The 26,118-nt window shown below is 37.3% G+C and overlaps 1 protein-coding gene across 12 annotated transcripts in view; it reads left to right on the top strand.

Annotated features, from left to right (window-relative positions):
- Positions 1 to 26,118, top strand: part of LRCH3 (leucine rich repeats and calponin homology domain containing 3) — a 104,215-nt gene that overhangs the window by 71,889 nt on the left and 6,208 nt on the right. For 4 of the 12 annotated variants that reach the window (XM_004424516.3, XM_087439748.1, XM_087439746.1 and 1 more), the window contains exons 12-20: positions 299 to 448; positions 3,137 to 3,187; positions 5,007 to 5,060; positions 9,067 to 9,138; positions 12,902 to 12,950; positions 13,406 to 13,513; positions 14,852 to 14,970; positions 15,591 to 15,728; positions 22,075 to 22,152. In XM_004424516.3, the coding sequence (XP_004424573.3) occupies positions 299 to 448; positions 3,137 to 3,187; positions 5,007 to 5,060; positions 9,067 to 9,138; positions 12,902 to 12,950; positions 13,406 to 13,513; positions 14,852 to 14,970; positions 15,591 to 15,728; positions 22,075 to 22,152 (819 nt within the window). Of the gene's footprint in view, positions 1 to 298; positions 449 to 3,136; positions 3,188 to 5,006; positions 5,061 to 9,066; positions 9,139 to 12,901; positions 12,951 to 13,405; positions 13,514 to 14,851; positions 14,971 to 15,590; positions 15,729 to 22,074; positions 22,153 to 24,861; positions 25,455 to 26,118 lie in introns of those variants that run through there. The other 8 variants (XM_087439745.1, XM_014783038.2, XM_087439743.1 and 5 more) reach the window with 7 other exon arrangements.

The raw sequence follows: 26,118 nt of genomic DNA, 5'->3' as shown, positions 1-26,118 counted from the left end.
ACTTTATTACCTGTCTCCTTGGTCATAAAGTTACTATAACATGTGTGCCTGATACTTGCTAACTGTTTTTAGACACCAGACAGAAAGTTAACCTTTACCCACATGATGGCTTTGTAGTACATATAAGAGTACAGTGCCAAGATGGGGAAAGATTAGCAATAAACACATTCAAAGAAGTTCAAGGTGACTGCAAAGTAAAAGATGCTTGAGTCAGCAGTAGTTCCCTAAATTGCTAAGGAATATGGATAAGTTAATCTTTATCCCTGCTTGCATATGCAAAATGATACTTTTGTTTCAGTTGTCACATACAGACTTGGAACTTCATCGGAGAAGAGAACAGTTAGTGGAGCGCACCCGGAGAGAGGCACAGCTTGCTGCTCTACAGTATGAGGAGGAGAAAATAAGGACCAAGCAGATTCAGAGAGATGCTGTCCTGGACTTTGTCAAGGTGAGTCCTTTGAATTCATTGAATGATATTCCTAAAGTTTCTTAGAAGTAAGTGCTTATTTGTTTTGCTGAGGCTGTCAGTTTTTATTGTCTTAATTAAAATATCAACTTCTGTTTTCTCATTGTAAGGACTCTGGAGTAAATAGTGTGACTGTCTCCTAGTTGTGATTAGATTAATTGTCCTCATACAGATAGGCTTGAGGACAATCAGAAGTGATGATCTTGCTCTTAGGATAGTACTGTAGTCTCTTCCTCTTAATTAGCAGTCTGTCATTAGATGTATCAGTGCACTATCCAGCTGCCATTTTCTCAGTCTTTGGTGCATCAATAAAGAGCAATAAGGTAATGAAAGTGCTGCATAAACTGTCAAGTGCCATGCAAATGTAAACTAGTTTTAGCTGAACCTGTCTCTAACTGCCTCACTGTAGTGAATACCAAAAATTTGCGAGGCTCACAGGCTTAGTACTTCAGAGTCGTTTTTGATTCTTTCCTTTCTGTTCTCTCCACATCTACTCAGTTAACAACGCCTGTTAATACTTCTTTTTTTTTTCTTTTAACATTTTACAGCCTGTATATCTAAACCTGGTTCATTTTTTTTGCCTATAGTACTCAAGCCTTTTTTTTCTGAAATCACCTTGGATTTTCTTCGTAATTAAATAATTATTTGTATTTTTGTTTGTTTAATATCTGTCTTTCCTATTTATCTGTAAACTCCATGAAGACAGGGACCATGTCTGTCTTGTTTGTTCATGGCCGTATCCCTAGATCTTAGCAGTTCTTAGCCCATAGTAAAGCTTAATAAATATTTGTTAAATGAATGATTGAATGAATGAATCACTCTTTTCCTCTAAACGCTTTCTCTCGTGTCTCATAACTCTAACCGAAGACCATCTTCTTTAAGTACCATACACATGATAAATTCTCTTTTTTTTTCCAAATGTATCAAGCCGATGATGATGATCTCTGATGTTCAGTGGGGATAACAATTTGCCTAAGCTTAAATACTCAGCTAGTAAGTGGCAGAGCGAGGTTCCTAATCAAGACAGACTGAACAGAAAATGGAAATAAGGTTGACAGAAAGTGAACAGTTTCTTTAAAAAAAAAAAAGGACAACCTGGGTCTAGACCCTACTCTATGGCCACAATGCTATACTGACTCCCAGTAAATAACAGTGGCTAACACATACTGTGTCCTAAGTGCTGTTCTATGCATTTTATGTAAATTAACTCATTTAGCTTGCCTTCTGTAAAAGTCACGTAGCCAATAAGAGATAATCACGTTGAGGATGGTCTTGATTAAATGTCAAATTAGAGTTTGATCTTGATCTATTAGGCAGAAGAGAACAATTTTAAGTTCTTAAGCAGATGAAAAACATGAGAGGAAAGATACCTCTGAAAAACTAATCTCATGTTAGCATATGTTAGAAAGAAAGATGAGGAAAATGAAATAGAGAGTAATTGCAGTAATTAGACTAGGGTGCAAAATGAAGGCGTAAATGTAGATGATTTCTAAGGTTCCTAAGGAGAGGCAGTGTTGCATAGTAGTAAGAGCTTAGAATCAGAAATATCTGAATTTGAATCCAGCTTTGCTACTCAGCATGTGCTTGACTTTTGGAAAGTTACTGAACCATTCTGTGCCTTTAGTTTCCTTATATGTGTAATATTTAACTATTAAATATTAGCTATTTTTGAATTATTATGGATGCACCCAATACTTGTACTAGTATGGTGAGTGCTGCACCCCCTACCACCACAATGGATTTTATAAAGTAGCTATAAGAGAGATTTCAAGAGAAGCATCATTATGTCTTGTACATAGATGTGTAGTGAGTGTTGAATAAATCATTGAAGATGAGTGAAAAAAAATAAAGTCCTAAGGCAAGCTTTTGAGGCTAAAAGAATACTTTTAATGGGAATCTAGCATTGTGAAAAGAATGTAGGATTTGGAGTCAAAAGACATAGGTGCAAATCTCACTTATGCTATTTGCCAGCTTTGTGACCTTGCACATATCATATAACCTCTCTTATCCTCAATTTTCTCATCTTTGAGTACGATTATGATATTTGTTTATTTCACAGAGTAAGAAAAGAAGTACACACTTGAGATACGTGTATAAGAACACATTGTAAAACACTGACACTGTAAAATACAGTTGTTACAATGTTATTTGACATAATAACAGAAATTTGGGAAAAGAGCCAGTTAGTATGGAAAATTGTGAGTTTGGTTTTGGATATGTTGACCATGAGGTGAGAGTGGGGTTTACAAGTAGAGAGTTTCCACAGGCAGTTGAAATTTGGCTGATAGAAGAGAGCTAAAGCTATCAGCATTAGGGTGATATTTGAAGCCATTAGAGAGGGAGAGAATGATTTCATTGAGAGAATATAGTGAGAAATCACTGCTGATTGTGAGTGTGTTTGTATGCATGTACATATAAGAAACATAGTTTTTAAAATTTTTATTTCTAGATACGTATAGATATACAAAAATACTGCTTGTCAGTTTATTGCTTTTTCTCATTTTAATTGTAAACTATTTAAGGGAAAGTGCAACATCTAAAAATCTAGAAAAGTGCTATGCACAAGAGATACAGAAATTAATGTAATTATTTTAGAAAATAGAATTTATCATTTCCAGTGTTCCAGATTCTAACCAACTTCTCTTTTTTGGGGGGGTGGGGCTTGTATAGCAAAAAGTATCACAAAGTCCACAAAAGCAACCACCCCTCTTAGACGGTGAGGTAAGTCTATGTAATCACCTTCACTTTGGAATTTTTTCTTATTGCAATGGAAATGAAGTGTTTTGCATGTGATTATCATGTGTTTTCAGTGACCAAAATATTGCCATTTTCTTTTTTCTCCTTACAAAGTTCTACTTATTAGGGAGAAGAAGACACAGGCCAGGGAGTTTATCAGAGTCTCTAGATGGGGGGTTTTTAAATCTATACACATGCAGCTGGAAATTATTTATTTCCCTTACCCATCCCACCAGAGGTATCATCTCCCCCGTCCATTCTCGAAGCATACTGTGTAATGTGAGATTGTCTTGAGAGCTGTGTTTGGCACGGGTGAATGGTCTCAGTATTTTACAACAACAAAGACCCTACAAAGTATTTCAGCTTCAATGCTTATTTCCTAAGTATGTATGTTATTGATTATACTTTGTACACATTAGTTTTATAATATTAAGTAGTACATTTGCATTACAAGTTAACACGTAAAATTAATTGCTTAACCTTTTTAAAAGTTACACACCCGTTTTGATCTGTTAAAATGAAGCTTACTAAATGAATATTTTATTGTAGTTGGCTTTCTCAAGTTAGCCATTTTCCTTTGTCTTTGCCTTCTCATTTTTTCAATTTATGATCATTACTTCCTGGAAAAATGCATAAGGGCATTATTTCATGTGAATTTTGACTTCGCTTTTTGTAACATAAGTTATTTGAAAACCTAACACACGGGGCTTTACAAGCATCGATTTTCAACACGGTGTCTTTAAAAAGCACAAGTGTTTCTGGAATGGTAAAATGTATTGTATGAAATGTTTTAAATTATCCATTATAAGGGTTTTTTTTTTTAATCTTATTGGACGTATAATAACTACTTTTTGTTTATTTATATGAGAACTTATGCATTGGTATAATACGAGAGAGATTCACTCAAGCATTCTCAGTTGCCTTTTCTTCACATGGTAATAATTCTGTACAAACATTGACAACCAAAGTTTGATGAATTAATATACTCTTCCTTTTTAACCACAACATTTCTTTCTTGATGGTCATGCTAGATTAATTTATTATCTAAACACTAAAGCGTCTCAGAAAAATAACATGTATAGTTTTGTGGGTTTTTTTGAGGAAGATTCGTCCTGAGCTAACATCTGTAGCCAATCTTCCTCCTTTTTTCCCTTTTTCTTCCCAAAGCCCCAGTAGATAGTTGTATGTCATAGTTGGACATCCTTCTAGTTGCTCTATGTGGGACGCTGCCTCAGCATGGCTTGATGAGCAGTGAGTAGGTTCGCAACCAGGATCTGAACCGGCAAACCCCAGGCCGCCGAAGCAGAGTGTGCAAACTTAACCGCTATGCTACTGGGCCGGCCCCAAGATGTATAGTTTTAAAATTTCCAACTGTGCTCTTGTTTTGTCTGAGAAAGGTAGTGAAGAAATGCCTAGACTAGAAATCATGACTCTTGGGTTTATTTTTAATTTGTCACTGGCTCACTGACCACAAATTCTTTGTGTTATTGCTACATGTATTAGATACTTCAGCTTTCTCTTTTGTGAACAGAAAATAATCCCTGTTCCCTCCTTGCTTTAGAAAGTCTTTAGGGAATAAGATCATATTTGAAGTTGTTTAAGCTCTTTGGGAGAAAAATCATTACTCAGAATCAACTTACTAGCTGTTATAGTGCATGAATTCTAAATGATTGTGAATGTGGTCCTATATGTCAGCATCTTCACAAGTATGTCTTAATATGTCTCTGCTTGTGTATTTGTGAAATACGTCACGTGTGTGTGTAGTTTGTTTTTGACATTGCTTCATTTTTCTCCACCTCTCCAGTGTCCCTTCCCATCCAGAAGGTCTCAGCACACTGATGATAGTGCCTTGTTAGTGGTAAGAGCCTTGCACACAATGGAGTTTTACATTGCTTGTCTAGAGATTGGAGAGTAGCTATTGTACTTTTCATTCAGAAATGATCTAAATACCATAAAACATGATAAGCATCATTGCTAAATGCTTTACAAATCGCTAGAACTGTTTCCCTACATGACTGTTCATGATTTACCCAGTGTTCCAGTGTTATGCAGCTATGATTCAAATATTTTGTTAGTGTTTCCAAAAGTAAAACATTTACATTGAGAACCATTTTGGCTTTGTATCGTGTTGGGAGGAGAGGGCATAATATATTAGTTTTTTAAATGTCATTTCTTTTTCTTTTTTTTTTTTTTTCTGTGAGGAAGATCAGCCTTGAGCTAACATCCATGCTAATCCTCCTCTTTTTGCTGAGGAAGACCGGCTCAGAGCCAACATCTATTGCCAATCCTCCTCCTTTTTTTTTTTTTCCGCCCAAAGCCCCAGCAGACAGTTGTATGTCATAGTTGCACATCCTTCTAGTTGCTGCATGTGGGACGCGGCCCCAGCCTGGCCAGAGAAGCGGTGCGTCGGCGCGCGCCCGGGATCCGAACCTGGGCCACCAGTAGTGGAGTGCCCGCATTCAACCGCTAAGCCACGGGGCCAGCCCTTAAATGTCATTTCTAATTCCAGGTGCACTTACTTTATTAATCATTAATTTGGCTCATGAGTCACCTGTGTGTTAAGTGGATTGTCTTACTCCATGACACTAATTATACAACTGCATATTTGGCATCCTATTTTACTATCGATTTTAAGCTACTGAAAATCCCGAACTTTTTGAAAAATACTTATGTCTCAAGATTATCCCTCTATGCCCATTTTTTAAACTCAGGGAAACATTAACTTGAAAAGCTATCTACTGACCATCTTTAACGCTGGTTACTTTTATTGCCTGTTTCATCAGCTGAAAATGAATATCACATGCTTTATTGAAAGTCTTGCTTTTATCAGCCTTGCAAGAGAATTCTAACCGTTTACATAATTGCGTTTCCCATCATGTTTTATGTTATTTTTTCACAGTAGTGTTGAAAACTAGAAGTTCAAAAGTCTAGTGTCTGTAACAGTTCCTGTCTTACGTGCTAGTGCTGCTGCCGTCGTGCGTACTCCTGCGTGAACTGCGTACCTCAGGATGAGATTCCTGTTACATCAACCTCCATTGTCAAAATTTGTGTGTTCTGCAGTCGTCATTTCCTTTGAGATGGATAAAGCACATTTTAACTGGGCAGTCTTATAGATAAATACAATCACCAACCTCTGGAGTTTTAGTGGAAGTTAATTGGCATGAGAAGCAAATAATAATTTAAATAAATTAAATATTTATTTATTTAGAAAAATATTGAGAACCTGTGATGATCTAGACATTTTACCAGAATTATCTCATTCACTCTTCACAGCAACCTTAAGAGTTAAGGTTAAACTTATCACCATTTTACAAATGATTACTGAGGCACAGAATGTCTTGTCCAGAATGAGACTTGTCCGAGGACACATAGCTAAATCATACAAGGCTGGGTTCAGATCTAGATCTGGCTGATTTGAGAACCTGCATTAGACACTATGCTGTGTTGCCTTCATACTATAATTGAAAAGAATTTAGAAAACTGAACATGAGATTTAATAACACATATAGTAAGTGATATAAACCTGAGTGCCCAGAGTTGTTTGTCAAGGAAAAAATGGAATTTGGAAAAACAACAAAATCCCATGAGCATGAAATTTGAAATGACCTTCAGCCATTTTCAAAACATATACACTTGTATTTTAGTTATCAGTATTCATGTCTGACCTAAATTAGATGGCCTTTAAAAGCAAGAACCATGTCTCACATATTTTCATAGGCCAAATAGTGTCCAGCACTGTGCAAAAAGAGTCAGATTTTGAATCAGGCCTCTGATCTTCTCAAAACTATTATTCAGTGGCTTCATATGGTAGAATAAGTCCACACTTCTTAACACAACCTACAAGCTGCTTAGAATAAAGTCCAAACTTTTTAACGTGGCCTACAACCTCCTGCGCATCTGACTATTCTCTGTCTCTCATCTCTGGGCTCGTGCTATACTAGCAATTTTTCAGCTCTTCAAATATGGCAAGCCCTTTCCTACCTCAGGACCTTTGCAAATGCTATTCCTTCTGCATGGAATGCCTCTCCCTCCCTGCATATACCCCTTGGTTAATTCCTACTTATCTATCAGGTATGAGCTTAAATGTCACATCTTTAAAATGGCTTTTTTGCAAACCCTCATCCCCAAATCAAATTTATCTTTCCACGGTTATTTTTTTTTCTCTTCATAGTACTTTTAGGTGAGTGTTAATTGTTTTATATCTCTCCCCTATTAGACTACTAGACTGTAAGTTTCATGGGCACAGGGATATTATATTCTCTGTTGCCTTTACCTGTGTATACTCAGTCCCTATCATAGTTGCTGGGATATATTAGGTGCTTAGAAAATATTTCCCGAATGAACACATAAATGTTGTGCATCTAATAATTGCTCATTATGTTGTTTCATGGTGAAAATGTCTGATACTATAGCAAGGTAAATGTTGAATTTGATTTAAATACCTTGAAATAGAGAATTCGAAATAAGTATTAGTAATATTTAGTATCAGTTACGCTAACGTTCTCTTAGGGCTGCCCTTCAGTCTTTGGTTGCTTTCGTTTCTAGTCTGTCTATTCACGCATCTGCATGTAAATCCCATCCCTAGATGCTGGAGAGAATCCAGGCTCATTTCACTTCCTTTTCCCTCCACTCTTTGTTCCTTCTTTGCCGACATAGTGGCTTTTAGCTTTTTTATGTTTGAGATTGACAGTAATTCCAGTATATTTGATTATAAGGAGTCCCAGGAAATCTAAACAGGTGAAGCAGACACAGTGTATGACTGTTGTCACAGTCTTGTTCTTTGGTACAATTCTTTCTTCACTTTTTTCTGCCTTAAGATAGATTATGTTGCGGTGTGTGTTATGTGCTTTTGCAAAAAAAAAAAAAAAAAGACATTGCTATCTATCAATGCTCATTAAAAATACAATTGTATTTATTTTATTGACCACCTACACACCTTTTTCTGAGCACCCACATGTGGTCTTGTTCATTTTTCCCATGATTCAGACATTTGTGGTCCTAGTTTAAATTTTTTTAAATTATTTAACTTTCAAAGGCTTGGATACCTTTAAGCCTTTGGCATTTTGTCGTTTTAGTAGGTACAATCTTATCCAGTGCCTTTTGTCGAAGTCCTGTCTTCTCTGATTTCCACTCCCCACCCAATGAAAAAATTGTCATGTTTTGAGCAGCTTTTATCTGTAATTGCACAATAGATCCTAACACTCAGTATCTCTAATTATATCTCTATTGTATGTAACTAGTTGTAGGTAGGTTGGTGAAAGGATAAAGGATTCAAAGAAAAGGAAAATTCCACTTGCCCTCTCATAGGTCACTTGGACTTTCACAGAGGCAGAAATGAGATGCTGGTTCTTCCTTAGGTTATGGTGCAGAATCCTCATGTCCTGTCTTCTCACATCAGAGCCGTTAAATGGAATTATAATAGATCTAATTTGGATTACTATTGAAAAAATATTGTTCTTATTCAGCCAGTTCTGCTCAGTTAAAATGAGCTCTTTGTGGGTTCATTTCCCCATCTTAGGAACAGCACAGGACTCATTAATTTCTAAGGCTGTTTTGCTAAAAAATTTTGATGTTTTCAGTTTTATTTCTACATAAAATCATTTTTAATCTTGTCTTTCATTTCTTGAATAATGTGGTATGAGGTATTGAAATAGTTTGAATTATACAGGTGGGAAAACTTATGAGCTTTTCCCCCCAAGTATTCTCTTTCTCCCCTATCATTGTCTTAGTAAACCGTTTGAAAGTTTGTCAGTGATCTCTCCTTTTCTGATTGCGCTGACCAGAGCTGCCCGCCTGCCTGCTTGCCTGACATTTTGCTAACATAACTGCTGCTTTCTGTTTCTTCTTTCTCTTTTGAAATGTAGTCGCTGTCTGGGTTGAGTCACGTGGGCTGTGCTGCTCCCCTGCCCCATTCTTCTGCCTTCACGCCTCTCAAGGTATCTCTTGTTGTGATTCACCAGGAACTTGGGGAGGGAGTGTGCAGGGGAGGTCTTAAATTTTCCAGTGGATTGGTCTGACAGCAGTCTGAAACCTAGGATTGTGTGAAATATACCTAAGCTTATAAAACTATTTGAGTTTAACGTTAATTTCACTGAAATTTTTGGAACGTTTTATCATGCTGGAAACATAGAGCCTGCATTAATTCTTTATATTCAGATTTGGTTTGAAATGTCGTTCTAATTTTCTTATCAAAGGTTGTTTTTTTGTCATGAATTATTATTTTACTTTGGCTAATATGTAATATCAAATTAACTCTGTTGTCTAATATGCATGCATAATAATTTGAGTCCTAGTCCCCAAAACTGTCACTGCCAAAACTCTCTTACAGTAGAGGTTAGCAAGCTATGGCCCCCAGGCCACCTGTTTTTGTAAATAATTTTATTGGCACAAAGCCGCTCTTATTTGTTTGTATATGTCTGTAGCTGCTTTCGCACTTAACAGCCGAGTTGGAATACTGGTTGCAACGGAAATCATATGGCCTGCGAGCCTAAATAAAGAACCTGGGGTATTTTATTTTTTGAAGGCCTCTAGGGGTGGTATTTCCATATTTTTTATCATGTGAAACATAAGCAGTGATTAATAATCCTCACTGTCAAGAAGGTCCTCTCCTTATCTAACTTAGGTCTGTTCCCCTGTGGTTTACGCTTATTTCTTTTATTCTTTCCAGAGTGGAGACTTTCTGATTATTTAGCAGTCTCTATGTAAAAATCTTTATATTTGAAAACTGTTATGATGCCACCCTTGTCTTCTCTCTAAATAAACTCTGGTCCTTTTACGTGTCTTTCCCAGCTTGTGAATCGTTATGAACTTTCACAAGTTCTCTGCCTTCCATTTTGGCTCCACAGTCCCCAACTAGAAATATATCCCTCATTAGAGCCTGCCTGGTGCTGAGCACAAAACAAGCGTTTTTCATGTGGCTTACTCTGAGCATTAGGTTGGCTTTTTCCATTTTGGTGTTCGTTTTGCTTAGTATCCACTGTAATTCTCAAATGTTTTAGTTATACTCCTAAATGATAATTAATTTCTATATCTTGTATCTTTTGTTTTTCTAAATATTTAATTTTGCTTTTTGAACATTTTTACATCTTGAATTTACCAGAATACTTTCACATTCTTGCATCATGTTCTTCTAAATGCTGACCCCAACTTATAACATCTGTAAACCTGATAAACCTTCTCTCTGGTCATTATTGAAGATGCTACATGTACCTGGATGACTCCTGAAAAACGTTTATCTATAATTCTCTTCTGTGTTAACCCTTTGCTAGCCTTTCTCAGCTAGGTTCCTTATTTGAACAACACAGAAAATTATTTGAGGGACTGTTTTCAAAATTCTCTCAAGGAGGGTGTATAACTAGTACCATTCCAGGTGTATAGAAGAGAAGTTAATTCATTACACTCAGTGGATACCTTAGGGCATTGGGGCTTATTCTCTCCCAGAATCACAGTTGAGAAAGACCAAATCTGAATATGCCAAAAGTTGTGTGGTAAGTCTAACTTTCTTTCTATCTGTCAGACCTGCTGCACTGTCAAATGGTCAGTTTAAAAAGATTTATTTTGTATTTTTTGTATCCCGGTTACTTTATAGCAGGTATACATTAGGCACGATTTTATTTCTTTTGTGGCTTAACCAGGCATAAAAGTTGAGTTCATGTCAGTTTTCATTCTTTGCTCTCCAGTTCTCTAAGAGTTCTCAAATATAGTCAGTGGCCTCAGAGTGATTTGAACTAATTATTTTAGTATCCTGGAATGCAAGTCACTTAGATTTATAGTTTCAATAAAAGTACATTTTAAAAATCATCACTTTACAAGTCCCCTCTATTCTAGCTTTGTTTTTCATTACACCCAACTGTGTATTATCTTGTGGTGTTTCTGGAGGTGGAGAACATTTGCTGCCATTCAGTGGAATTTGCTTCAGCTCTTCCTTCTCATCTAATAGAGTTGCCTATTAACTGTGTCATTTTATTTCTGAGTATGCTTAAATTTCTAGTCTAACTCCAACCAGTAGGTCTTTTTAAGTTAAAAAAAATATTTTCCCCCTATATCTGGAATAATCTCTGCTTTTTACATTTTTCTATTTGTACCATTGGTCCTTAAACAGCTCTTTGTTTAGCTAATTAGCTTTCTCCTTCCTATCTCATATTCCTTGAAAATAAGGATAGTCTTTTGTTTCCTTATAAAGATATCTAGCTTTTGCCTCATTTTCCTGTTCATTCCTTTTACTAGTTCCTGTTGCTCTTATTTTAAATTAAATTTGTTATTTAAATTTCCATTTCTTCTCAACATCCTAAACTTAGTTTATTGGCATCTGTAAACTTGATGAACGTGTTGTCTTTTTCACTAATGGAGATGTAATACATTGCTTCACTCAAGAGCGCAGCTTACTTAAGTCTTAATTATTAGCCTCAGAGTATCAAACCAAGGAATCATTAACCACAAAATTGTCTTCAGATCAGTCCAAGAATTTTTCTCAACAGCATGGCTTCTGTTTGTTTATTTTAACAGTTAAAATTCCCTGTCGTCATTAATTTCATCTGACCTAACTAACTAGCGATAAAAGATTTCTGAAAATATTGAAACCAGAAGGGAGAAAAAAGTATGGGAGGAGATGTGTGTGTGTGTGTGTGTGTGTGTGTGTGTGTGTTTTAAAGTCATTCTGTTAGTTCAAAAACGTCTTAGCTATCAAATCATAAGATTATAATATATTTAAATTATTGAGTGTAACTAGATGTCAAGGCCTGAAAAATTGTTGTTATTCTAGCTCTTCTTGATTCTACTTGCCTAGCAGGTTTTCAATATCTTTAACCCAACCAACTGACACTTCTTTTTAAATTAGCTTAACTACATTTTCCCTTTTTTAGGTAAACTTTATACCAGTTGAGCTAGCTCTTCCTCCTTTTTTTTTTTTTTTTTTTTTGTGAGGAGGACTAGCCCTGAGCTAACATCTGATGCCAATCCTCCCCCTTTTGTCTTGAGGAAGATTGGCCCTGGGCTAACATCCGTGCCCATCTTCCTCAACTTTATATGGGACGCCCCCACAGCATGGCTTAACAAGCGGTGTGTCGGTGCACACCCGGGATCCAAACCTGCGAACCCCCGGCCACCGCAGTGGAGCATGTGCACTTAACCGCTTGCGCCACCGGGCTCACCCCAGCTCTCCCTCCTTTTTACAGTTCCTTTGGTCAGTGAATTAAAAACATTTTGGACTCAAATACTAGTCTGGAAATGCAACTATCTATCATCTTTAAACACCTCATTTCCTAACTGAAGTGAGGAAGTCTTCACTACTCTTTCTTAAAACATTAAATTTTATTCTCCAGAGGGGGGAGAAATACCTTAGAAACTATACCAGAAAACCATTATCATGAAATAAATTTTTATTCTCTCCTATATCTTTCCCAATAGAAATTTCTACCTTAGAATGATCATTTTTCATAGCCATAGGGAAAGGCCTGTTATATAAGGGGATTATCTTTAGAGAATGTGTTACATAAACCTTGTATTCTATAGAACTAAATAAAAAGTATGATCTTAAAAAAAGTACACAAAATATTTTATTACACCAAATTCTCATTTCTAGACTTAATTTTGAAGGCGAGTTGCATGGTTTTTTTTCTTTTATAATCCTGAAGTTTCCATAAATGTAGAAGGTACCTCTTCTTGAATAATAATTATTGATGTATCTCTGTTTCTCCACAGAATGATGACAGATCTAAGGCCGCATCAAGTTCACCCACAACAGAAACAGGTAATAGACACAAAGGTGCAATTATCCACATCAAGATTATCACTTTAACAGGATTTTCCTGACAAGTTACTTACTAGATAGCTGTGGCTCCTTTTTCTCTTTTTTTTGTGAGGAAGATTAGCCTTGAGCTAACATCTGTGCCCATCTTCCTCTACTTTATATGGGCCACCGCCACAGCATGGCTTGACAAGCCGCACGTCAATCCACGCCCAGGATCCGAACCTGCAAACCCCCTGCCGCTGAAGTGGAGCGCACGCACTTAACCACTGCGCCACTGGGCCGGCCCCCAGATTTTGTATTAATAAACAAAATTATCATTTTATATGATTGCCATGTTTAATTTGATTTTTTTCTTTATTTTCCATTTATTGAACTTTTGTGACATGCTAGTCTATTATTATATTTAATTTTTTCCACCTCCTTTAATCTTATTTTGCTTTTTCATGCTGATTTAGTTCATCATTCCCCTGCATATTCTTTTCCTGCTGCTGTCCAGAGAAACCAGCCCCAGCGCCCTGAAAGCTTCCTCTTCCGAGCAGGTGTGAGGGCAGAACCAAATAAAGGTAGGTGGTAGTGACTAGACGGGGGGCGGTGGGGGCGAGCTTTTTACAGTGACATTAACTATTTCATGCTTTTAAACGTCAGCCCCGAGACGCCACCTTAGCAAAAGCTTCAACTCTGTGTTTGTCTGTGATCTCATGGACCTTAAAGCAGGAGAATCTTGTTTGAATTTGTTTTAATTAGAAAATTTCTTAGTACCACCTAAAAGCAGGTTATAGTGTTTGAAAAAATAAGATACTTTTTCAAGGCTTTGGAGAATGTTCCTCCTCTCTGTAATGAGCTCTTTTTCAGATTTTTCTGTTGATAAAAGCTGTTTTCTGTGTTCTAAAAAAAAAAGAATCAGTAATTTTTTTTTTTTTTAAATCTATTTAGTCTCATGTTTTTTACTCAATATGACAGATTTCTGCCTGGCCCCCCAAGAAGATGACTGGAAGTAGAAATAAACATTTCAAGTCCAAAATAACTACTTTTAATGTGACTGATAGATGCACTCACAGTGAGATTTAAACTCAAACCAGAGCCACACTGCTGGTGGGATTGTAAATTAGAGTGGAAAACTGTTTATGTTAGCTACTGATGTTGAACATGAGTAGCAATTCTACTTTCTGAAATATGTACATGTGTATACCAAAAGGTAATGTACAGAAATATTCATAGCAGCATTATTCATAATTGCCCCAAACTGAATGTCCATCAACGAAAGAATGGTTAAATAATTGTGGTATGTTTGTACAATGGGATACCATATAAACAATGAAAATGAACAAATTAATGTACAAAACATGGATAAATAAACATAGTGTTGATCAAAAGAAGCCAGACACAAAAGCATATATACATCCATACAATGTGGTTTCATTTGTAGAAAGTTCAAAAATGGACAGAACTTATCTATGGTGTTAGAGGTCAGGAAGTACATAGTTAGAACCTGTGGTGTTAGAAATGACCTTTGGGTCCTAATGGGTAGGGAGCACAAGAGGAGCTTCTGGGTGTGGTAATGTTGCTTTTATTGACCTAGTTATGTCCACTCTCTGAGGATAATTTTTTGAGCTGTTTGCTTATGATTTGTGTAGTTTTCTGTGTGTTATTTTTCAATAAAAACATTTTTAAATGGATGTAGTTAAACAAACAAAAGTAGTTGAGCCAAATGGGTAATGGACGTTTGGTAGTTTTTTCTCATTATTGTGCATATTTGAAAATTTCCATGATAACTTTTTTTTAAGAGAGTCAATTGAGAAGTAGAAAGTGCTATACTGCAAGGAAACTGGGATCAGAAGGCTCTGAGTATTTTTCCAGCAGTGGCAATTGCCTTTCTGTCTTACATATTAATATTTTTTTAGGTCATGCTTCATCCCTTCTTTTATCTTCTGCACCTACCACTGATTCTGCAGATCCCATGATAAGACAGAATTCAAGACAGAGAGAAGAAGAGCTGGAATTAATAGATCAACTACGGAAAGTGTGTACATTACCTTTGAATTACACTTTTTCAGAGATATTACTATAGACCATAATCTTGCAATCACTTGTTCATTTGACTTATAATTTTTAATAGAATCAACAAGTGCCCATTGTGTGTTGTGTTGCCCATTGTGTGATGAATGTAAAACAAATTTTGCTATTAAGGAACTCCTTTTCAACTGTTTACTAAGAAAATGAGATGAGTTATTCTGTAAAGCTCAATCCTGGCCCTACCTACTCATTTAAAAATTTTTTCTGCCACATGTTGTAAAGAAATCTTGTAAGAGTAATAATAATTTATATACATATCACACTTACATCATATATAGTGTTTATTTTGAAATTGAAAGAGAATCTAGTTTAGTTTTTTTTATCAGAAAATTGTAAATGAATTTCTCTTGTGGTACTTTGCACCAGTGTGGCCTGGCTGTCGTACATATGTATTAGATCTCCTTAAGTTGTTGACCTAGGATAGAAAGATAAAATAGGGATTGTGGTACTTAAGTTATTTGCTTTTTATCTTGATTTCTAATTAAATATGTTCCATTGTAGCTCTGTCATGTCCTGTGTTACTGCCACTCTTCAGTTAATATATTGCACGTTTTCCTGTTCTTTTAGCATATTGAGTACCGGTTGAAAGTATCTCTGCCTTGTGATCTGGGAGCAGCTCTAACTGATGGTGTCGTTCTTTGCCATTTGGCCAATCATGTGCGGCCTCGATCTGTCCCAAGCATTCACGTTCCCTCACCAGCTGTGGTAAGTTCATAATGCTAAAAAATGTTGGCTGTTCATCAGATATTTATTAAGTACAGTGGTGGGCATTGTGCAGAATGCTAGGGATACAAATATGAATAGTCCAGTCCCTGCCTTCCTGGGTCTCACTTCTACTAGAGAAAAAATAGGCATGTAAATAATAATTTAGAGCAGTGTGAAAAGTGTTATAAAGGGAGGTGTGTAAGAAGTGTGCTGTAGGAATACAAAAAAGGGACCACTTAACTGCCTGGAAGATTCAAGAAAACCTTCCCAGAGGAGGTAAAGTTTGAATTAATTCTTAATATATGAGTAGGAATTTGCCAGCAGTACAGGGAGGAAGGAAGTATTCCTAGATTGAAAAGATAAGGAGGATCATGGCATATTCAAGGAATTCTTAAGTTGTTCAGAATAGATCATGCACAAGGTGTGGGTGCAAATGGCAGGAGATGCAGCTGGAGGGTAAGCCAAGGGCCATGTGACAGGGGCCTCATACACGATGCCAGGGAGTTAGAGGTTTATCTTAGTGTAGACAATGAGGAAACACTCAAAGAATTTGAGGGGAAGAATATGATTATAATTGCAGTTTAGAATGATGAATCTATTTCAGGGGTGGAATTGACATGATCTAGTAGTGACCAACCTCAGGTGGAAAATGAGGGAGAAGATGCATTCAGGATGACTGGCAGGTTTTCTTTAGGCTGCTGGTCGGATCTGGACATCAGTATCAGTATGGCAACCCACAAAAAAAGAGCAAGCTTGGGATTGACGCAATCTCCTTTTTTTCACCGCTTCAAATTGTTATGAAAATTTTCAAACATTTGGAAATATTGAAAGAATAAGCCTCTACCTAGATCTGACATTTATCTCATTTTGCCATCTTGCTTTGCCTATAATTTGTGTGTTGTGTGTATTTTAATTGCACCATTTAAATGTTGTAAATATCATAATGCTTTACCCCCTAAGTATTTCACAGAATTTTCCTGGGCCACCTTGCTCTTCTCCATAGCTTGTAGCCAATGACTGACTGATATGGGGCCTGAGCCCACCTGAGCCTCAAGGTGGCAGTGTAATTCACACTGTAGTGCTCCCTGTGGGATCAGGCTGAAACTGAGAAGGGGACAGCTGTGAACCGTTAGCAGCCAGCAGGGAGTGGGGGTAGAAGGTGAGGATGGATGCACAGGCTGGGTAAAGGGACACTGGCTGAGGCCAATACTCGAATCCACAAGTTATATTCAAATTTCCCCAGTTGTTCGAATCCAAGAATATGTTTCATAGCATAGCTCCTCTCCCTCCTCCCCCTCCTCCCCTCCCCTACACACACACACACACACACACCCCCCACACACACACACACACCCCACACACACACACACACACACACACACACACACACACACACCACCCACCCCAGGATCTAATCAAAGTTCCCACAGTGCATTTCATTGGTGGGACACCCTCTTTTGATGGCTCTGAATGGATACTGTGCATTTGTAACATGCTTAACCACAGTGTTTCACCTTTTCAAAAGATTTGACCCCATCTCATTATCTGGTCATTTGTTCTTATTTAGCAGGCCCTTCCTGATACAAATTCTTTACTCAAATTGCAGTTGTATCTAGGCCTATTGAGTGCCACTTCTGGACATTGATCTTGCTGCCTCTCCAGATGCAAATTGTTTATCCCTCCCATGGACCTTGTATTCTTCTATTTATAAAAGCTGCTTTGTTACCAAAGTCCTGAGAGGCTGAGATGGCCCTTTCCCCTCTAGCACACCCAAAAATAGAGTCATACATCTGCTTCTAAGGAAAATAGCCACTTTTTATTTAGGGACCTCAGAAAACAGGCATTCCGTTTTGTGTAGGAAAGGCAGAGAGGAACAGCAGCACTTCCAAAGTCAACTATGCTCCCAAAGACTTGAAAGACTTGGTTTTGGTCCAAAGGTAGTGATTAAGAGAATAGGAATTGACATGCTATTTGGCAACGCCAGTAAGGGAAGAGTTTATTCATACTTTGCATTCTTCCCAGTTTCTGTCAACTGAGTTAGGAGAAAAATTTTTTTTAATAATAAAAAAAAAAGACAAATCTGTCATTCTTCATTAACAGAGGAAATTCTTAGGAAGTAGCAAGGAGCTAATGTAGAAAGTGGAATTTGAGAGTAAAGGTAACTAAGGTTCTTTACCTCAATCACCAGAACATAGTGCTTTCGATTTAAGGATGTAAAATACATATAAGAAAAATAAAACTATTTTATAAATATTTAATTGCTTAGAGAAATTAAAAAAACATGGACCTTCTCATTGGTCAAAGGAATATGGGTATAATATGAGATTAGGGCATTTAAAACTTCCCAGCAAAATCAACAACAAAACTAACTTATATTTATTGAGCACCTGTCCGGTGCCAGGCATTCTGCCAGGGATGAAAGGTACAGAAATGAGTTACATGTGGTCCATTCTCTCAAGAACATTAATTCCTCTTTTAAAAAAAATAAAAGAGGTCTTTCATGAAATAGTATCCTTGACGCTTAAAAGCAAGTAGGACTATTAAATAAAATTATTTAAGAAGGGATCTTTTTGGTAAATAAATGACCTGTAAAGTTAAGAAGAAACATGTAAATATGTAAAACTTCTCAAATTATAACATTTGGGGTGAAAAAATGGACTTTGAATCAGTCAGATGAAAACTGTCCAGTATTTTAATTAAATTTTAATTAAAAGCAAAACAAAGACCTTACTTTCAAATTGTGATAAGGATTATTGTGAACAAGTTAATATTCCCTTAATGGGGGTTTCTGTTATAGTATTAGATTTCAGTGTAAATATTTACATCTATTTTTCCTTCGTATGAATTGCCCTCCCTCATATTAAACTATTTCTTCCCTTATTTTGTTCTTTTGATCATACAGAGATATTTGTAACTTACTTTCTTAGTAGAGATTTTTTTGTGATGAGAATATAAAGTTAAAGCCAAATACAAATGAAAAACCATAGCAGTTTCTTTGGGGCTACATTAATGCGTGGTGATTTATTGTAATTCTTTGAGAACTGACTAATTAGAACTCTGAGTGTAACTTTATAAACACTTTCTTGAGGTATTGTACGAACCATGATTTCTTTCCCCAATTCAAAAAATGACTCCTCATTATAAGGGGGGGTCTTATGTCCAAGGCATTTTGAAAGAAACTCAGAAAGGTATGTGTGTTTGCAACCATTAGGTTATAATTCATCTTTCTTTGTTACTTTGGGAGGATCAATCATGTTTGATAAACTGCTGTTTGCTGTTCCGTAGGCATAGGTGTGAAGTAGTACAGTTCATGTTCTTGGAAGTGCACTATTAAATCATATCAAAAATCATTACAAATACTGTGATGTGGCCACTCACTGAATGAACCCTATCACCAACGAAGATGACCTGAAAAAATTCTAAATCGTTTCAAATTCCAGAAGAGCGAAATTGTTTATTTCTTCTTCCTTTCAGTATAGATTATGCTCTTGTTGACATTACTTTCTTCCTCCAAACCTGCATAAGATTTCTTATTCAGATCAGGCTGAACATTATAGAAATAGAACAGGCTCTACGTGGCTATCCAAAACCATGTGTTATGTCTTCCGAAGTTCTGGGAAAGTTTTTGGGGATAGCAAGTTCCTGTGGAATTTGACTTAAGGCGAAGTCATGAGTCCTTCTGCACTCCAGAGTGATAGGGAGTCTACAGCCCGGGCCATTTTGACTAGCCATTCCGTGGGACACAGAGCAAGGATTTGTAGCTGGGATTCGTGCACTCCCAGGGCTTGCAGGGCTCCACGAACTCTCTACAATTATGTGTATGTGTGTTCTTCTCAGGAGTAGATGCACGGCTTTCATCAGACTCTGAGAAGGAGTTTTATCCCAGTTATGAAGCACTGACCTACATCCTGGAATTCAGATACATGCTAAAGGAAGGAATGGCTGGGGAGAGAAATGATCATTCCCCTCTCCTCTGCCCCTTCATCAGTCAGAAATCTGCTCTTGGCAGGGGAAATCTCGAAGGAAATTTTCTTTTCTTCTCCCCCCTCAACTGACACCTTTTATGTCTTAGGGTGCTACTAGTCCTCATGGAGACAATGCCGTTAGACCCCGTGATCATTATTCTGAGCCTGCCTTTCTTTTCCTTTTGTCTGAGATGGTGGTGATTCCTGGATTGGTTTTTAACTTAGCAACATAAACTCTCTCCTTTTATCCTTTCTTTTGCACAGAGACACAGTTGTTTTTCTGCCTGTGCAGTCAGACCTCTTTCACTCTGCCCTCCCATAGATGTTGGCATCTGAATGGTGGAGTTTCAGAAATTTAGGAGTCCTTCTTTTGTAGAACTAAATGCCCAGGCTCCTTTCTTTTGCTAGAGTCTTATCCATAGTGCCCCATTATTTCTACTTCCATTTCTACAGGCAGAAAGGGAAACTGGTGTGTGGAGAGGGAATTTCTAGCCAATGAAAAATTCTTCTAAGTGAAAAGCAGTTGTCCTGTGTTTTATTTGCCCACTTCTCTTTAAAGTCAAGCCCTTGTCCCAGTAGCTTTCACCACAGTGAATTTTCTCTTGTGCCTCAGTTCACCTTACCTCCCTCTTAACTGGCCAGGAGTGGAGAAGACCACAGCATCACTTGTCCCGTGAACACCCTGCTCTTTTGCAGGTTCATAGTGGAGGAGAAGGAGCCCCGCTCCACTGTGAATTAGCCAGTGTGAACCCCCATGATGATTTTTCTCCTTCTTGTTAAGAAGGATCTTTCTTGTTAAGTAGATCATGATCCTACTATTTATGTTTTACTTTTTTTTTTTTTTTTAACTTTTTTCACCTCACATACAGGACTTCGCATAGGCAAGAAATGGTGCTCTTTATAGAAACCTAATTCCTATCCTCCTTCTGGACTTTTTGGAAAGCTTTTCAATTTGAAATTTTAAAATTATTATTATTCTCCTTCCATCCCACTTGTTGCCTTTTTATCATTTATGATAAAGCCAATCTTGGCCCCTGCTGCCTTTCTCAGGCCAAGATGATTATAGTATGTTCAAACACTATCATGTCTTTATCTTGTTTCCCTTCTTCTTGTCACAGTATTATGTTCCATCTTTGAAGAAAACCCAGATATTCAAAAGTGAAACTTTTTTTCTAGAGATGGTACAGGCTTCTGTCGGCCGACCTTTGTAAAAACTCTAGGTCAGATTCCCTGCAAATGTTTGGTTTCCATGCCTAATGCTTAAACATTGGAAACCAACTGATGAATTTGAACAAGTGAGTTTGTTAATCATTCTGGGAAATGGGATTCCTATTTCTTTCTTAAATTATAACCCATGATAACTCACTAGGCAAAAAACTTCATCACAACTTCAGGTCATGTGATACAACTCTGTTTCTAGTCATTAGAGATCTTTTCAGAAAAACAAGCTTATTAGCTAGTAATTAGGGAAATTTCCTATGGGAAATTTTCACCCTTTGGAAAATGGGTTTTTTAATCCAATCTTTTAAAATTCAAATGTTTAAAAAAAATTAAATATTACCACTGAATAGAGACATGATGTATCTGTAGCATAATTATGAACAATGGCTGTTGATTTTTTTAAAAATTATCTTCTTTAAAAATTAAGGACTGAAAGGGGCCGGCCCGGTGGCACAAGTGGTTAAGTGCGCGCGCTCTGCTGCGGCGGCCCAGGGTTCGCCGGTTCAAATCCCAGGCACACACCGACACACCGCTTGGCAAGCCATGCTGTGGCGGCGTCCCATATAAAGTGGAGGAAGATGGGCACGGATGTTAGCCCACGGCCAGTCTTCCTCAGCAAAAAAAGAGGAGGATCGGCAGATGTTAGCACAGGGCTGATCTCCTCCAAAAAAAAAAACAAAAAAGGACTGAAAGGACATGAACCAAAGGGTTAACTGTGATTATATTTGAACAGCAGAGCTATGGGTAATTAATCTTCTTGCTATTCCTCCAAATTTTCTTTAGTGTATATTATTTTAAAATGGAAAAACAATTAAACTATCCCCGTAAAATTTCTCTGTTTAGCGCTTGCCTTACAAAAATCAAAGCCAAATGTCTAAAGTAGGGAGTGGCAAACTGTGGTCCACAGGCCAGCACCTATTTTTGTAAATAGTTTTATTGGAACACAGTCACCCTTGTTTGTTTATATATTGTCTATGGTTGCTTTCAAGCTCTTAGTGGAATTGAGTATCATATGGCCCTCAAGCCTAACATATTTATTATCTGATCCTTTAAAAAAGTTTGTTGACCCTTGTTGAGTTTATGAAGCAATTGGCAAGAGTATTTTTAAAGTTGGCAAATTTTTTAAAACTTTGCTAATAACACCACATTTTCCTTTGCAGCCCAAACTAACAATGGCAAAATGCAGGCGAAATGTGGAGAATTTCCTAGAAGCTTGCAGAAAAATTGGTGTACCTCAGGTAATAAATTTTTTTATGTTGCCTAAGTAGATTTGGGTGTTATTTTCCTAAAATCTTCCAGAAATACAAGTATTGGGCCAGCCCAGTGGCATTGTGGTTAAGTTCACACACTCTGCTTCAGTGGCCCAGGGTTCCCAGGTTCGGGTCCCAGGCGCAGACCTGCATACCGCTTATCAAGCCATGCTGTGGCAGATGTCCCACATATAAAGTAGAGGAAGATGAGCACAAATGTCAGGTCAGGGCTAGTCTTCCTCACCAAAAAAAAAAAAGAAAGAAAGAAAGAAATACAAGTATCTAAAATCTTATAGGACTAGGTCTGAACTAAGTTGATAATTACTAACATGATTTTGTGTTACTAGAGTCAATCAATATATTTTTGAGGAGTTTTCCTTAATTATTTGCAAGGACCAAGCAAAGAAATCATACACATATAAATTTAAATATATTGTAATAAGTAATTAATGCTAACTAATCAAAAATAGTTATTCTGATATTTTCCTTAACATCCTCACTTGCTGTTTGAGACACAACTTCGTATACAACAGAGTCAGTGCTTCAAAATAAGTGCATCTCAGACTGAGAATGCTTCAGTTGGCTTCAGTTTTTTAACACTTGCTTTAATACTTTTTAAAAATGTTTATTTTGAAATAATTTTAGACTTAGAGAAACATTGCAAAAATAGCACAGAGAGTTACTGTGTACACGTCCACTAGATTCCTCTCCTGTTAACATCTTACATAAACAGCACGTCATCCAAACTAACAAACCCTGGGACAGTGCTGTCCACTAAATTCCAGACTCTCTTCATATTTCACCAGTTCTTCCAGTAAGCTCTAATACTTGGGAATTGAGCACACAGAGGCCATTTCTAGGCACTTGTCCTGCTACTGAGATTTATTGCCTCCAGGCTCCTCAGTTACAGCTTTATTACCTTTTAATAGTACAAATAGTTAACCTTTATTTATAGATGTGATTAAGGGACATGAACTTAATACAATTTTTATGCAATTATTCTTTTAAAAAACAATTATGTTAAACTAAGCATGGTACTCTTAAAAAATGTATTTAGTGATATGATGTATAGATAAATTTAAAGAAATAAACAACTTGGTGCCATTTGATACTTTTTCATTAACTACAATCATTACAGTTCTTGTCATCATATTTTGTCCAACTTTTAACGAGAAAAATATGACTCTTTTCTCTGACCTTCTTAATTAGCTGTCAGAAACCCAGGATTGACCCCTGCACCCAACAACTCGACTGTGTCTCTCCAAGTTAAGTCCTTGTCCCAATAGCTTTACGACAATGACTGTCTCTTTACCCAGTTCACCATTCCTCTCTCTTAACTAACTGTGAGTTGAGAGGTCACAGCATCACATGTCCAGTGAGCAACCTTCTCTTTCAGCTCTTTCACATGTTACAAAGTAGACGAGAAAGAGCCCAGCTCCACAGAGCATCTGCATTAGCCAGTGTGAATTCCCATGATTGTTTTTTCTCCTTTTAATAAGTAGATTGTGATTCTATTTATTTTTCACTTATTTCTTTTGCGTGTTTTTTTTAAGCTGAGTTATAATAGAACTGAAATTTATATTTAGTTCTAGTTAACAAGGACCTTTTTTGTTCCTGTGGACAAATTCAAAGCAAATTTTTCATTTTTTTATTATATTGTTTTCTAAAGCCTTATCTCTTTTAGAACAAACCATTTTTAAACATATTAAGAGAGCATTAATAAGGTTTCTAATCAAATAGCATGCATTTCTGCATATTAACAAGCAAGTTCTTTTTTTTTTTTTTGAAAGTGGAAATTGTATTTATTTATTTATTCATTTAATTAATTTATTTATTTTTGGTGATGAAGATTGGCCCTGAGCTAACAGCTGTTGCTAATCCTCCTCTTTTTGCTTGAGGAAGATTGTCCCTGAGCTAACATCCGTGCCAGTCTTCCTCTATTTTGTATATGGAAGGCCTCCACAGCATGGCCTGATGAGCAGTGGGTAGGTCTGCGCCTGGGATCCAAACCTGTGAATCCTGAGCCGCCGAAGCAGAGTGCGCGAACTTAACCACTACGCCACTGGGCCGGCCCCTAACGAGCAAGTTCTGGTGCTCATATGTACACGTTAACATTCAGTGCTTCCCTCCTGCCTACTGAGATGTTCCTGCCTGGTCATCACATTACACAAGCATGCCCAGTGCCTGCCCAGTTCCATGCCACAATGTCTTTGAACAAGAGAATGAGGCATGGGTTGGGGATGGAATGGGAACCAGAGAAAAGAAACGAATGATTAAAAAAGGCACTGCGTACCTGCAGAGAAGAGTGCCGAAACAGCCCCACACAGCAGGACAGGCCAGCACACTCAGCCTCTATCAGACCTCTGAAAAGTACTGTTTACCAGTGTTTGTAGTCATTATACCTATATTCTGGGCTTTACAGACCATCATGTGTCTCAGATTTAAAGTCCATACCCTGAAATTTCTTCAGAACGTACCTGCTATCAGTCAGCAAAATACAAAAGCAGTGTGCCTTAAAGCGTGCACTTAATTCACCATTTGGCAAGCAATGGTTAACAGTATTTATTGTGGGCCAGCCTGCCCCTGTTCATACCAGAGCTTAGAAAAAATACAATTTTAGAAGACTAGGTATTTTTCCAGGGTGGTAAGACCAGGGTTCCTGACATGTCCTTCCGCCCTCTCCCTCTCCACCACCAGAAAGAGGAAATGGACATTCCACACAGGCCACCCCTTCCTTCTCCACTTCTGCCTTCCACCCAAGGCTCGACCACCACCACCACTACCACTTTAGATGGGTTCCTGTTATGCTGCTACTTCTGCTAAAAAATTAGTCAGTTGCCTAAAACAAAGTGAAGGAAAATGAATAAATATGAACTCATAGGTTGAAACTAGCATTCTGAAGTCCCTCTGCCAGAGGAAGAAGAAGAAACCTAACCCTCCTCTTCTTCCTTTGTTCTCCCCTACTTTCCCTAAATATCCCCACTTGCTCTGTTTGACTTTAAAGGAAATCAGGGATGTAATAATGATCACTTCTGAAAATGTATAACATAAAACTTAATATTGAAAGATTTTTCAGATTCTATGTCCAGAGACTATGTATAAAGGTGAACAATTTCCCTTCTCAGTATTCTCACTTTTTAAAGTGTTTACAAGTTAAATTATAAATGAAGCACTAAAGAATAAGGTGACTGTTAAAAATCTCTGATAAGGTTGGGCATATGGGTATTCTCTTTATTATTATGCTTTTATCAAATATATGGTACATTAAAAAAAACTATGATAAAAATTTCTATTTGAGTCCAATATCTTATGTCCTAGAGTCATTATATGTTATGTGTTAAGTAATGTTTTCCTGTTATCAAGTCCAATAATGTTTTTATTTATTTAATTTCTTACTCTGGGAACTGGAGGGTTGGATGATCTCCAAGGCTTATAGCTCTAGGTTCATTCTGTCCATGTTAGCACACTGGCCTTGGTTTAGATGGGCTGGACCTGATTTTTAGAGGCACACCAATCCTTCAGTACATCTCCTGCCGGGTAGTACATTTCCCTGATTATTAGGCTTTCCTCAGTCTTTGAACCTTCTCGATTTACCTGGCTTTCTCTGCAAATATCCTCTCCTCAGCCCACCCCAGGTTTTGTCCTTGCTCTCTGATCAGTCTTCTCTTGTTAATAGGGAAGAATGAGAGCTGAGGAAGAGGTTTCCTCCTGAGGACCTCACCACTCTCAGGCCCCTCACAACCTTAGGCCAGCACCCAGTTCTGTTTCCCGTGTCCTGGGTGTTCATACTAGTCGCCAACAAGCCAATTTTATTCTGCTATTGAGTAGGAAAATCAAGCTTAGCACATAGAGGACTCTGTAGTTTTGTTTTTTAGCATTTTATTTTCATTCAGCATAGTAAAAAGTGTTACAAGATGTGTTTCTTTGACTATGACTGAGATGATCATGCTGAAT

Source organism: Ceratotherium simum, chromosome 15 (genome assembly GCF_057802395.1).
Source record: "Ceratotherium simum simum isolate JZ-2026a chromosome 15, ASM5780239v1, whole genome shotgun sequence".
In the NCBI taxonomy this organism is placed as follows: Eukaryota; Metazoa; Chordata; class Mammalia; order Perissodactyla; family Rhinocerotidae; genus Ceratotherium; species Ceratotherium simum.
The sequence above is the reverse complement of the archived record's forward strand: the minus strand, read 5'-3'. Positions and strand labels throughout refer to the sequence as shown.